Genomic DNA, 13,766 nt, shown 5'->3' with positions numbered 1-13,766 from the left:
TTCTTCATTCCTGCTATTGTTCTGGAGCCAGGGTAGGTTCTAGAATACAAGTCATCTAAACCAATGCTACTTAGTGTGGTCTGTGAGCCAGTGCTGGTCTGTGAGGTGTTTGCTATCAGCCCTCAATAAGATACGCACAGAAATTGAAGGCGAGAGTAAGCAAGTAAACCTCTGCCTTATCTTGTCCCAGACTGGTATTTTCAAGGAAAAGATGAGCATTTGATCGAGTCATTGTATCTGCTAAAAGTCTGATTATTAACTCTTCATGGACCAGTGATTGAGTAGCACAGTGTCTGAACTAGGATAGTTTTTAGACTTTTGTGGTGGCCCACAAATACTGATAAATGTTATACTCTCCCCAAAATATGTGCATATACACAGAAATATAAAAGTTAATATAAAGAGTCAGTGTATACACTGATCCTTTGAAGACTTGCTCGTTTCAATCCTATCAGGTGATAAAGGCAGAGAGAAGTCTATCTGAGTAATCAGTTCATCATCTCACAATGCCACTCCACTCATCTGAGAGTATGAACTGGAGTAGACGGAAGCAGGACCCCATTACAGATTGTTAGCGGAATAAGTTAAAAGATGTCATTTATTAGTCATTACTTCATCCAACCAAACCTGAGTGCCTACAATGTACCAGATCAAGTTCTGGTCTCAGATCACTGCTCCAAAAATTGAAATTTGTCATTCTTTTTCCATCCCCTACCCCAACGTCCACCCTTAGACCCTGTACCCTCTTCCCACGTTAGGAAAGTTCCACACTTAAAGAGTCTTGGTAGGAGGCAGGCGCCATCTCCCTCCATGAGAGGGAAACCCACTTTCCCAAACATTCTTGCAGCTGGACATGGCATGAGGCTCCACCAGGCAGAGGACCACATACTGGACTCTGATTCAGGACGTAGTGACAGAAGGGCTGGGACACTGCAGAATGCTTTGGCAAAGGTGGTGTGAGCGGCAATAGTGTCATCCAGTTCTCGGGAGCAGCAGAGACAGCAGTCCACCACAGGACCGTGTCCAGCATCAGGAGAGTCAGCAGTAGGAGCAGTGGCATCTGTGCCCAGCAGCAGTGGCAGCAATTCCTATGAGAGACCCGATCCCCTAGACTTTCTGTCTCTATTTATCTATATGCATTTATGTTTCAATTAGAACAATTTGGAATCCGTTGCTCTCAAGAAGTGACTGAGAAATCCGTGTACGGAATAGTTTGAGAGAGCAAGGATGCAGAGATTTTTCCCCCCAGCTTACTGAATATAATTGACATAGAACATTGTGGATGTCAGAGGTGTATGACCTGCTGATTTGATCCTTACATTGCAAAATGATCAACACCATAGAGCAAGCTGACACCTGCATCACGTCACATAATTACCTTTTTGTCATTTTTATTTTTTTGGTGATAAGACATTTAAGGACTGTCTTAGGAACTCAGAGACTTTCTTTTGCTGAGCTAATAACCAATTCCCAAATCTTCCACCTGGCCATACCCCATGGTAGAGAAAACATATGTCTGTCATCACATGTCTTGCCTTTTTCTTCACTAGAAAAAACATTTCATTGTGTATTGAACACCCCTCCCTACCCTGAACGCTCTCTGGTCATGGGCATCAATGCTTCCCAATCTGACTGAGCCCCAGGATTGCTTGTGGGCTTGTTACAGAATACTCAGGCCTCTCCCCAGACCCACCATCTCAGAATATTGAGCACAGCACCCGAGAATCACTTCCTACTTCTGAGGCTGATTCCCACGTGGGAATCCTGGTCCATGTTCTTGCTACTAAATGTGTGATCTGAAGACCAGCAGCATCAGCACCAAACTGGTTATACATGCAGAACCCCACCTCTATTGCCGACAGTCTAGATCTTCACGAGATGGCCAGGGGATTCCTGTGCACACGAAAGTCTGGAACTCCCTAGGCTCCATGCCTCATAGATGTGGTGTCAGAACTGTGCAGTCTGCTCTGGGTGTGTGGACTGAGCAGATCCCTTAGTACTGGGGTCCAGGGTTCAGTCCCTGTTTCTTTCTCTTCTATAGTCACTAAACCTTTGGTGACCTCATCCGTTCTCAAGGCGTTAAATAGCATTTATATAGCGTCAACTCCCAAGTTACTTTTCTAGCCCAGACACTTCTCCTAAACTCTAGACTCGCATATCCAATTGCTAGAACTAACCTCACCTGCAGACGTCTCTGCTTAACCTTTCCTAACTGGATGTCTATGATGCTGCTTCATCAAATGTGTTTCTGCAAGTCTTCCCCAATTTCACTGAAAGCACTCCATATCTTTCCACTTGCACATCTGAAATTTGGGGTGTCCTCCTTGATCCTCTTTCTCATAACCCAGATTTAATCCATTAGGAGATGCTGTAAAGCCATATTCAGAATGTATCCAGAATCCAGTCACTTCCTATTATTTTCCCTGCTCACACCCCAGACAAAGCAACTAGCATCTCTAGCCTGGGACACGGCACCAGTTTCCTACAGTTTTCTCTAGTGGTTGCTCTCCCTTCACCTCTCGATTCTGCACAGCACCACACTGATGCTTCTCAAGAGAAGTCACACCAGGTCGATCTTCTGTTCAAAACCATCCTCTAACTCCCCATCTTACAGAAAAGTCAAAACCTTCCAATCTCCTCCAGGTCTACATGATTTGGGTGTAATTCGGACGGCATCTCTATTGCTCCCTGATCCAGACTCACCCACCTCCTCACTCTTCCCAGGACACACAGACACACTTCTGCCCGAGCGCATTTGCACTGAGGTTCCCCTGCCTGCGAGGAACTTTCTCAAACATCCTTGTGGACAAATCACGCCCTTCAAGTCTTTACTCAAGGTCACCTTCCCAGTGAGGTCCACACTGACCACCCTAGTAACACAGCCACCTTCCCTGTCCCCACACACTTATACTCTGGGTCACCTTCCTCAAAGCACTTACAACTTCTCACATAAACACGTGCCTTCCTCACCATGCTTACAGCATACAGTCTGCCCTCCCCACGAGAACACATGCTCCCCAAGGCTGGCAATTTCTGCCTGTTTTTAGTTCACTTAAGTTTCCTGGATGCAAAATTAACAATTATCAGTTGAATGAATATCAGTGTAGAGCACCTCGCTATTCTAGAGACAGTATCTTTATTAATGTAGCCTCAGGCCACATGCTGTTTGGTGGCAGCTACAGCTCAACGTCCACTCACACTGAGATCAAGGCCGTCTGTACCTTTCTCACAAGCGCGGCTCTCCCCTCCCTCCCTCCCACAGCCGCTCTCCCGCACACTCACACACACAATTATACTTCCCTTTTTAGAAAAAAGAATCCTAGGCTTATGGGTCCTATTTTCCAACCAACTGTGAATCTACAGTAGTCTCTGCTTTATAAATCCATGTGTTTGGATCAGAGCCAGCACTAGGATGACTGGAGCTGAGGGCAGAGAGAGGGGCGCAGGCTGCAGAAAAGACAGAAACCCAACCAGAATTTATCTCAGATGAGAAACTATCGGATCCCTCCTTTCTGCTAATTCTAGAATCTGCTTCTTTAAACAAGGAGAAAAGATGGGAAGAATAATCCAGGAAACAAGCCTAGAAGGAGGGCAAGAGTTGGATGAGTCTGAAAATTCATCTCTCAACAGCAAAGTCTCCACAAAGAAACAAAATCTAAACACACACAATGCTGGGGCCGAAGGGCCAGACCCAGGCCTGAGCTGACCCAACCACATGAAGCCCTCGCTGCCCACGGTGCTGAAGCCTGAAGACACAACAGCGTCCAGGTGATGTCTGAGTCCCTGTGATCACAGGTCCTGGTGGGACAGGATTCTACTGAAGGGACTACAACAAAGTAGCAGTGAGGATGACCCAGCTGAGGAACGACAACATCACAGCCCACGATGCACTGGGCACCCACTGGGCACAGGCCCCGTCCACGCTTGGCTCCTCACGGCCTTTTCCTGTCTCCACCTGCAACAGACTCAGCACAACAAACACATGGATTCTAGAAGGTTCTCAATGCTTCCATTTATTTCCTCTCTCAAACTTTAGGAAATTTCTCCTTTAATTAACACAACAATCCCTTATGACAAGAATTAGAAAAAACAAATTCATATCTGGACTCACATTTTCAATAAGGAAGCAAATCATTACTACTCGGTACAACAGGAAATTAAGACAGGGATGGAGACGGCCCAGCACCACCTCCGCTGGAACAAGGAAGTCATCAGGGCAAAAAACACAGGTCAGAGTGGGGAAGGTGTCGTGGTGGGTGGGGAGTGTGCCAGTCTCCCCACCTCCCCTCACTATGCTAACAGGAACGCAGACACACTCAGATGCCAGCTGCAGAAAAAGCAGTCAGAGGTTCTTGACGTCACAAAGTGGGAGCGTGAACAAATCTCGCATCACTCAGTCCCCGACAAGGCAGCTCACACTAGGAAAGAAAATAACCATGAACAAATTCAGGTCAGTCACACAAGCGTTGATATTCTCAATAACCCACTACATCCTCAAAATGTCCCAACGAATCCCCAAACCCAATCCTGTCCCCTCTGACCAACTCCTCCCTAACTTCAGGCCTCCAGGGGCTCACCTTTAGGATCCGTGAGAGACACGTCAGAGCCCTGGGCACTGTCACTGCCTGGGGTAGAACAAAAACAAGACCTGGTCAGAGCCCACAGGAGAGGAGACTAAAGGAGGAGCTATGAGGTAAGTGAGCTCCCTCATGGGCTCCCGTCTACACTATCCCAAGGGTCTCAGGAATCAACCCCCAACCCAAACTTACTTGCAGCCTAAGCGTAGCTCCCTCCTTTTCCACCTGTGGGATGATAACAGGGAGAACAGTGGATCATGAGATACTAGAGGAACCTCCTAGTCCTGGACTACAGGGAAGTTTCCAGAACAGTAACTGAAGACTCAGGGAAGGATTGAGAAACATGAAGAAAGGAGATGTGTGGGGACTGGACCAACCGGAGCCCAGTCCTGAGCAAGGACCTTCCCCTCTGACCTTCGACTGCTGGAATCAGGTCTCCAGCACCAAAACTATCAAGGTGAAGAAATCTGCCTTTCACTTTCACAGGTGCTTTAATAACAGTGTCAGCAATCAGCTCCAGAGTGGCGAGCACATGTGTGTGGAGGGGACTCCCCATGAACAACACAGGGCAAGTTCCACCTGGGGCTTGAAACCCCCCAGGGGGACAAGAACACTCCAATCCCCACTGCTTTCTCTACCTGAGCGCTTCCTCTTGCAGATCACAGCTGCAGCCACCACAGCGACAATGACCACAGCTCCAAGGAAAACCAGGCCAGCAATGAGGTCCACCGAGGGGATCGTGGGCTGAGAAGGTGGCTCTGCAAAGAGAAGGGAGGTTGAGGGGCTCTGACCTCAGGCTTGAGTCCTGACGTTCAAGGTCTCCAAAAGGGCTTCATTTTCCCTAAGAATAGGCGCTCCCTCATCCCCCTCCTTACCCCATCTCAGGGTGACGGGCTCAGGCAGCCCTTCGTGCTGCACACGGCACGTGTAGCTCTGCTCCTCTCCAGAAGGCACCACCACAGCCGCCCACTTCTGGAAGGTCCCGTCCCCTGCAGGCCTGGTCTCCACAAACTCCGTGTCCTGGGTCAGGTCCTCCCCATCACGCTGCCAGGTCAGGGTGATCTCCGCAGGGTAGAAGCCCAGGGCCCAGCACCTCAGGATGACCTCATGGTCAGAGATGGGGTGGTGGGTCACATGTGTCTTTGGGGGGTCTGAGGAGAAGGGTCAGAAAATTCACACTTTTAGTTACCTCCATGGGCCACTAAAGCAGCACTCATGTGACCATCCTGAGAACGGACAGGACAATTGGTTTGGAAAGAGGAAGACCAAAACCCACGGACCAGCCAGGACTTGCGGATCTGTGATAATCTCCTATCCCTTGGAAAGTTCTAGAGTCTGCGTGAATGTCCACGGTAGGAGACTCCAGGTCTCTAAACAGGAGAACACAGACTTCTGGTCCTGACATGGATGGAGGCTGAATGACTCAGAAAAACTGGAGTCAAAGTCGCAAAGATCTTTGAGGCCGAAAACAAGGCCTTGAGAGAGAAAGTCATGGTTCACAAGGTGCTGCCAGAGTCAAAGGGAACCAAGGACTGGCGATTCCAGGGAAGGTCTCCCTTCCTATTCCTAAGAAACTGGATTCCTTAACTGTCCCTTAGAGAAGGGCGGGCCCTCTGGGCAAGTCTTTAGTAAGAACATGAAAACCTGGGTGGATTCCTTTCTTCTCTGAGAGAGGGTATTCTGACACTCATCCCATTTTCCCCTCATTGTGGGAAGCCTGCCCGGCCCGAGGGGAGATTGGGAGGCCCCGCGGCCCCTCGTACCCACGCGCTGCAGCATCTTCTTCCCGTTCTCCAGGTATCTGAGGAGCCACTCCACGCACTCCCCATCCAGGTAGGCCCTGTCATTCTCCGCATCACCGGCCTCCTCCTTCTTTCGTTTGGAGATCTGAGCCGCCGCGTCCGCAGCGGTCCAGGAGCGCAGGTCCTCGTTCAGGGTGATGTACTCAGCGCCGTCATAGGCGAACTGACTGTACCCGCGGAGGAGGCGCCCGTCTGGCCCCACGTCGCAGCCATACATCCTCTGGAGAGTGTGGGACCCTGACCCCGCCCCTAGGTCAGCCCCGCCCACTTGGCCCCGCCCCCTTCTCGCTCCCTGCCCCCCCAGCGATTAAACCTAAAGTGAAAATGGAAACGCGAAGAAGTCCCCGCCGGCTCTTCCCGGGTCGGAGGCCGGGCGGGTCCCGCAGCCTCGGGGTGAATCTCGCACCCGCAGACTCGGGGAGACCCCGGCCCGTCCGTGGGGATGGGGGGTCGGGACCTGGACCCGGGCCCGCATCACTCACCGGCCTCGCTCTGGTTGTAGTAGCCGCGCAGGTTGTTCAGGCTCACTCGGAAAGCCTGTGCGTTGTCCTTGGCGGTCCGCGTGTTCCGCTCCCAATACTCCGGCCCCTCCTGCTCCATCCACGGCGCCCGCGGCTCCATCCTCGGACTCGCGGCGTCGCTGTCGAACCGCACGAACTGCGTGTCGTCCACGTAGCCGACGGAGATGAAGCGGGGCTCCCCGCGGCCGGGCCGGGACACGGCGGTGAGGAAATACCTCATGGAGTGGGAGCCTGGGGGCGGGGAGGGGCTGAGACCCGGCCGACCCTCCTCCCGGCGCGGGTCACGGGTCCGAGGGTGATGGGGCCGGGAGGGGGTGGGGCGGCGGGATCGTGAGACGGAAAAGGGGCGGCGGACGGAGAAGCGCGGGAGACCCCAGTGGGTGAGAGGAGAGGGCGGGAGACTGGGGAGGGAAGGAGAGGGGTCAGGATGCGGCGAGAGCGGGTCTGGGGCTGGGTCCGTGGAGACGCGCCTTCCCTGGGGGTCCTGCGTCCCCGCCGCGCAGTCCCCTCGCTCCGCCCCCCGCAGAGACGGTTTCCTCCCGATCCCGCGCTCACCTGCCCAGGTCTCGGTCAGGGTCAGGGTCCCCGAGAGCAGCAGGAGGAAAGTTGCGGGCATCACGACCCGCTTCCTGGCGGTCTGGGAAGGCTCTCAGCTTCTGGGCTCAGTGCGCTCTGTATAACCCAGAGACGCTGATTGGCTTCTCTAGAAACCGCACACCCAATGGGAGTGAGAACTGAGGCCGCGTCATGAGTCTCCAGGCAGGAGGAGCTGACGCAGCGTGTGAGAAGGAGAAGTGAAACTCAGGAGACGGGGACTCCCCAACACTGAGCTTCCCCGCCCCAGACTCCGCCCTTGGGACTGTGACCCTGAGAGCCACTTCCGGGGACCTGGGACTTTGCCCTGACCCCTCTCCTCCGGCAGCGAGGGCTCTTTGTCACACCGTCTCCCTGAGTCCTGGCCCAGGGGCTGCTTGAGTCTGCGATTCTCAAACACTTTGGTTTCAGGATATCCATACCGTCTTACACCTTAGCGAGGGCCCCGAGGGTAATTTTGTTTATCTTGGTTATATCTATCCGTATTTACCATACTAAGAACCAAAATTTTTTTAATACTTTTATTAATTTCTTTAGAATAACATTCTTAAGCCCTTGTAAGTTAACAAAAACGTTTTTATGAAACATAACTATTTCCCAAAATAGACAAGGTAATAAGAGTGGATCTTTTTACATTCTACCTTTTTGCAAGTCTCTTTCCTGTCTGTCTCATGAGAAGACCACTGGATTTTCATATTTGTTCTGCATTTAATCTGTTAGTTTGGTTGAAGTATAAGAAAAAAAGTACAGCCTCACGCAAATATGTAGCGGTAGTATTTTTAATAACTTTTTCAGATAATTGTGAATATTCCACTCTGATACTAAAATAAAACTACACAAGTAGTAGTTTCTCAATGTTTATTTGCAAAGTGGAACCTGAAACAGTATCATTGAATGTTTCCTATTCTGTTACATTAAAATCCACAGACCTATTTTGTATATTGAATGGCTCTTGTACTAATGTATGATTTAAAGTAATACATTGTTTCACTAGTTATATAGATCTTCTCTTATTGACACATTTAGCTACAAATTATCAAAATATCACATTTGTTAATGTGACCACAGATCTCAACGGGAAAGTCTGTCAGTGCTGGGAAGCTGTCAAGCTTACTTGCTGGACACAAGTTTTCCGAAATTCTGTTTTTCTCTTGAGAGCTTCCTTTTTATCAAGGCAATAAGTACTGTCAGTGGATTTTGTTGAAGGGAGAAGCTCACGTTCATTTTGAAAAAGTGTATGGCAAATAATCAAGTCTAATCGTAGTTTCTGTCATTCATTCTTTCAAGTAAAACTGGTATTCGATAGAAAAGAGGCTATCTCAGTTCACACAAATTATTCTCCTCGGGACATAGTATGTTGGAAAGTAGACCAGCTTTATGTGTACTTCCCACATCATCATATAAGATGTTTTTAAAATGTAGATTTAAGGATAATGATTTGGTAAAGATAATTTTTACTGCTTCAGGGCATTTTAAAGTGAAAGTGTTTTGCTTTTTCTGCAGTTAAGTGGTGGTGGAGGTAACTACTGTTGCAGTTTGGTACCATGGTCTCCATTCGTACTAAGTTTTACCTCAGTACAAATGTCAACATAGTGAGAAGGCAAATGATGTCTAGTAATAATATGAAGAGTTTTGACTCATGGATCCATGAAAGGATCTCGGGGACTGCAAATGTTCCACAGAGCACACTTGGAGAACTGCTGTTCTAAATAAACCGGGGAGAGTCTCCCAATGGGTCTCCACCTCTGTCTCCCCTTCATTTCCCAGAATCCCTCTCCCTGAGTTGGACTCCCTGCCTCCCAAAGCTTAGCTTAGAGCATTGTCCCCAGTCTCTGCTAGAAGAAAACTCACCCCCTAGAAATTTGATGCCAGAACCTGTCCTCAGTCTGGGAAGTGAGGTGGAGGGACAGGTGTTTCCCTTTGGAACTAGGAATAGTTCATGCCTGAAGACACCAGACCCACTGATGACCTATGTTGGTTTCGCTATATACCAACATACGATGTATTCATATCTCAGACAGAAATCTGACATATCTCTAGGAGAAATGATATTGGACCTTTCCTTTTACATGAGTGTCATTCATCTGACTTGAGGCCCACAAAGTATGAAGAGCAGTACTGTCCAATAGAATGTTCTGTGATGAGGGAATTGTTCTCTATCTACACTGTCTAATATGGAAGTCAGAAGCAACATGTGGCTATTGAGCACTTGAAATGTGGCTACTCTGCTGAGCAGTTGAATTTTCAGTTTTATTTACTTTCAATTTAAATAACCATATGTGGCTAGTAGCTGCCATATTGGACAGTGCGTATCTAGAATGTTCTTAGTTTTCAGTCTCCTCCCCCAACAAAGATACTATGTGACTCATGGGCTGATGTATATTAAAATTATCTTCATGTAGGGGTCATGGATTTGTCCATGTGGGTCTTAGACATATCCTTAAAATACAGCAAGCCCAAGAAGTTGAGTTAATTTGTGTTTTAACAACTAGAGCATAGAGACATAAATGAAAATATGATTTATCAAATCAAGGTCATAAGTATTCAAAGATGCCCATCACTGGAGCTAATCCTTGTGTATATTACATTGGGACTCTTGGTGGTGTTTTCATTAACCTGGTAAATAAGCAGGCACATAAGTTTTCACTTAGCCCCAGAGAAAACATTTATTGAACACAACGTACATCAACTACCTTGCAGGCCCTGTACATACTTGTAAAATCATAGAGCAGAAGATGTAAGCCTTAGAATGCCACCACCTTAGAATTCTTCACCTATTGCTCCTTCCCATGCTTTCCCCCAAAGTTCAGACAGTTCCATTTCCCTTCACCCTTGGACCACTCTCCTAGAAGAAAATATACATTAAGTTTTGGAATAGATAATTCTCTAAGCATGACCCGAAGATGAAAAACCATAAAGAAAAACGTAAAAGTCTCTATGTCGACCACACACTCACAAGATACAAACACATGCCCATAATCAAATACTGCCGAGACCAGCTAGGCAGCCAACTGAAGGGGCAGACGGAATTAATAGAGAGAACACAATCTATATTATTCAATGGGACAGGGGACCATCAGCCCCAAGGACTGAGGTGATGTCCCTCAGATTGCCATGTATATATTTGCAGGCAAAGAATCACAAGCAATTACAATAGCAGAAACTCATGCCTGCAGGGACTTGCAGGCCAGAGTCCAAAGGTTCTATTCTTTATCCCCCTGAAGCACACGAGCCCATCCCAGGTTAGTCCCTTGGGGAGTAGTTTAAGGACAATCAGCAAGGTACTGGAGCCCATCCCAGGTTAGTCCCTTGGGGAGTAGTTTAAGGACAATCAGCAAGGTACTGGAGCCCATCCCAGGTTAGTCCCTTGGGGAGTAGTTTAAGGACAATCAGCAAGGTATGGAGCCAGCGTTCTGTTTCTGCAATGGCCCAGTGTTCCTAAGCCCCTTGCCTTCTTGCCGGATACATATTCCCCTCCGGCCTGAGAGTCCAAAGCACAAGCAATCTGGTATAATGATTATGAGAATCAGCAGATCACATAACCTCCAGTCACCCATTTGGAATTTATTTTTCCTTAGGCTTAAAGCCTAGCAAGAAAGCTGCTATGATCTCCTGCAGCAATCAAAGACAAATAAAAATTTTTTTTTAAAGATTTTATTTTTTTCCTTTTTCTCCCCAAAGTCCCCCAGTACATAGTTGTATATTCTTCGTTGTGGGTCCTTCTAGTTGTGGCATGTGGGACGCTGCCTCAGCATGGTTTGATGAGCAGTGCCATGTCTGCGCCCAGGATTCAAACCAACAAAACACTGGGCCGCCTGCAGTGGAGTGTGCGAACTTAACCACTCAGCCACTGGGCCAGCCCCGACAAATAAAAAACTTTGACAGACCAAAGGGTAATAAAATGCTCCAATGTTCTTCAGCCAAAGACCACCAGGAGCACATTTGTGGGCAGACAAGTTGTGTTTATTATTTGTTGCTGTGAGGGAGAACACACACCATCAGGGACCAGAGGGCATCTCAGTGTGAAGGAGTTAGAACCTATATAGGATTTGGGCTTTGATTGAGTGATTTGGGGGAGGGTCTATAGAAGCAGGGGCTCACTCTAGGTTGGGTGTTGTCAGGAAGTGGGGGCCATTCTATGAGTGGGCATCTCAATAAACCTTATCTGTAGACAGGGCCGACTAGAGCAAGGATAAAGCTGTGATTGGGAAGAAGCAGCAGTTGCTCATATGAGCCAGCACAGGGAGATGTTTGGTATTTTGTGAGTTGCACAGTGCCTTGTTTTTGGCTGTGCTTACACAAAGTGCTGTAGTGGTCTCATTTTGTCTCACTTTTACATGTTCTCAGAGTGTCCCTGTCTAATGTTGTTGTTCTGTGAGATGACCTGTGTCCAACAGGAGAATAACATGGTCCAGCTGTGAGTATCAGGCTGGCTTCTGACCACACTGAGGCCTCGCTGTAAGTGTCAGACCAGTTCCTCATGCTGGGGCTGCTTTTTCTTCTTCCTAAATTCAGTATTTTAAAATAACTACAGCTCAATCAAAAAATAAAGAATATTAGAAAAAAAATTGGAAATGAAGAAATGACAATATCAGACAAATATATTAGTAATAAATGGATGTAAAAGAAAAAGAGAACGCAGAATAAGAAGTGGGAACAAAAATTACAATCTACCAGCTTGGCAAAGATAAAAGTAGTGATGAGAGTGTCAACCAGAGGGGAGGGAGAATACTCTGTCATAAAGATTGATGGGGTTGAAAAGTGGTGCAAAATCTTAAAGGGAGCTTTTGAAAAATGTCTCAACAATTTAAATGTGCTTACATTTTGACATAGAAATTTCTCTTTTAGAAATTTATTCTAAGAAGATAATAAATATTCTTAAAAGTATATATTCAAGGATGTTTCTTGAATTATGGTTTATAAAAGCAAAGAACGGAACTTATCTAAATGCTACGATCACTATAACTTTGGTAACTATGACTAGAAGAACACTTAATATGTCTCAGGGATTAATGCCATATGATATCATAGAAGATCAAATTTAATCTCCAAAGCAAACCCATGAGGCTCCCAACATGTGATCCCTTTGTATGAACAGGGAAAGGGAGACTCCAAGAGGTTTAGGAGGTGATGGAGCCAAGGTTGAACCCAGGGACTTTCTCTTAGAGGCCTTGTTGACTCATCTCCCATTGGTTCCCCGTCCCTCAGGTGGTGGATATGACTGTGCACCTCATGTAAGTGAATTGTTGCAGAATTCCAGAATATTCTGTGATAGGCTGCTAGACTCAGAGCTGAGGAGGGCATTCAAGGTGCAGTGTGACTTAACTGCCCAAAACAGAGTAAAGTCCATCAACCAGTGTATATTTCAAGGCGTCCAGTGAATGAGGATCAGCTAGACTCTAGAGATACAGTGAAGAGCAAAAGAAGACCCTTGTGATATGACTCTGGCGTTGTCCTGAGCGAGATGGACATTTGGCAGAAATGACAAAGATAAATGAAATCACTACTGAGCAAGTGCTGTGAGGAAAACGTTCATGATGACATGAAAGCAGAGAACCAGAACTAACAGTTTCCCTTCCGCTACTATCAATAATATCTAAAAGATGTAAAAGATCTATGGTATATGAAACAAGAACAGAATTATATAAAATCATATATAGTCACAGAGCAAGAAAGAGCTCTTGGAAATTAAAAATATGATCATAGAAATGAATAATCGAATAGATGAACTGGAAGATTAAAGTCATACTCCCATGAGGTAGTACAGATGGGAAAGTCACGGCAAGCAGGAGAGAAGACCTCGAAGAATCTTAATCCATCAGTCAAGGGATTCCAACACGTTAGTAATACCAGTTTCGAAAGGAATGGAGAGTAGGAAGTGATAAGAAAAAGTCAAGAAAATTTCTCAGTTTACAGACAAAAATTTACATTTTGAATATCCTAACCAAGTTCTCACTACAGTAGATGAAAACAGACCCACACCATGACAAACACAATGGAATTTCTGAGAGAAGATGGAAAAGACAAGGCCTTGAAAACTTTAAGAGGCGACAATCACAGACCTGGAGGCTAGCAGATGTTGCAGCAATGCCTTCCAGATTCCAAGGAAAACGTATTCCAATGCGGAGTTCTATACCAAGTCAGGATGTGAGTAAGGGCTGGGGCAAGCTAAACATATTTCAGATGTTTAGGGTTCCAATGTTTTGCTTTCCATGTTCCCTTCCTCAGACTACTGCTGGGCAATGTGGGGAACAATGATGGAGAACACCAAA

The 13,766-nt window shown here is 47.1% G+C and overlaps 1 protein-coding gene and 1 long non-coding RNA gene across 4 annotated transcripts in view; one reads left to right on the top strand and one right to left on the bottom strand.

Annotated features, from left to right (window-relative positions):
- LOC103567269 (HLA class I histocompatibility antigen, B alpha chain-like) overlaps window positions 1–7,758 on the bottom strand; it is a 60,514-nt gene extending 52,756 nt beyond the window's left edge. The window contains exons 1-8 of one of the 3 annotated variants that reach the window (XM_070585489.1): window positions 7,456–7,758; window positions 6,862–7,131; window positions 6,341–6,616; window positions 5,453–5,728; window positions 5,216–5,335; window positions 4,770–4,802; window positions 4,578–4,625; window positions 3,988–4,418 (exon numbers count right to left, since the gene is read on the bottom strand). In XM_070585489.1, coding sequence (XP_070441590.1) covers window positions 4,777–4,802; window positions 5,216–5,335; window positions 5,453–5,728; window positions 6,341–6,616; window positions 6,862–7,131; window positions 7,456–7,516 — 1,029 coding nt within the window. In that variant the 5' untranslated portion in view covers window positions 7,517–7,758 and the 3' untranslated portion in view covers window positions 3,988–4,418; window positions 4,578–4,625; window positions 4,770–4,776. Of the gene's footprint in view, window positions 1–3,987; window positions 4,419–4,577; window positions 4,626–4,769; window positions 4,803–5,215; window positions 5,336–5,452; window positions 5,729–6,340; window positions 6,617–6,861; window positions 7,132–7,455 lie in introns of those variants that run through there. The other 2 variants (XM_070585490.1, XM_070585491.1) reach the window with 2 other exon arrangements.
- Window positions 1–13,766, top strand: part of LOC139077459 (uncharacterized) — a 186,965-nt gene that overhangs the window by 160,895 nt on the left and 12,304 nt on the right. The window lies entirely within an intron of this gene.

Source organism: Equus przewalskii, chromosome 19 (assembly GCF_037783145.1).
Source record: "Equus przewalskii isolate Varuska chromosome 19, EquPr2, whole genome shotgun sequence".
NCBI lineage: Eukaryota > Metazoa > Chordata > Mammalia > Perissodactyla > Equidae > Equus > Equus przewalskii.
Note: the sequence above shows the minus strand (reverse complement) of the source record. Positions and strands in the feature narration are given on the sequence as shown.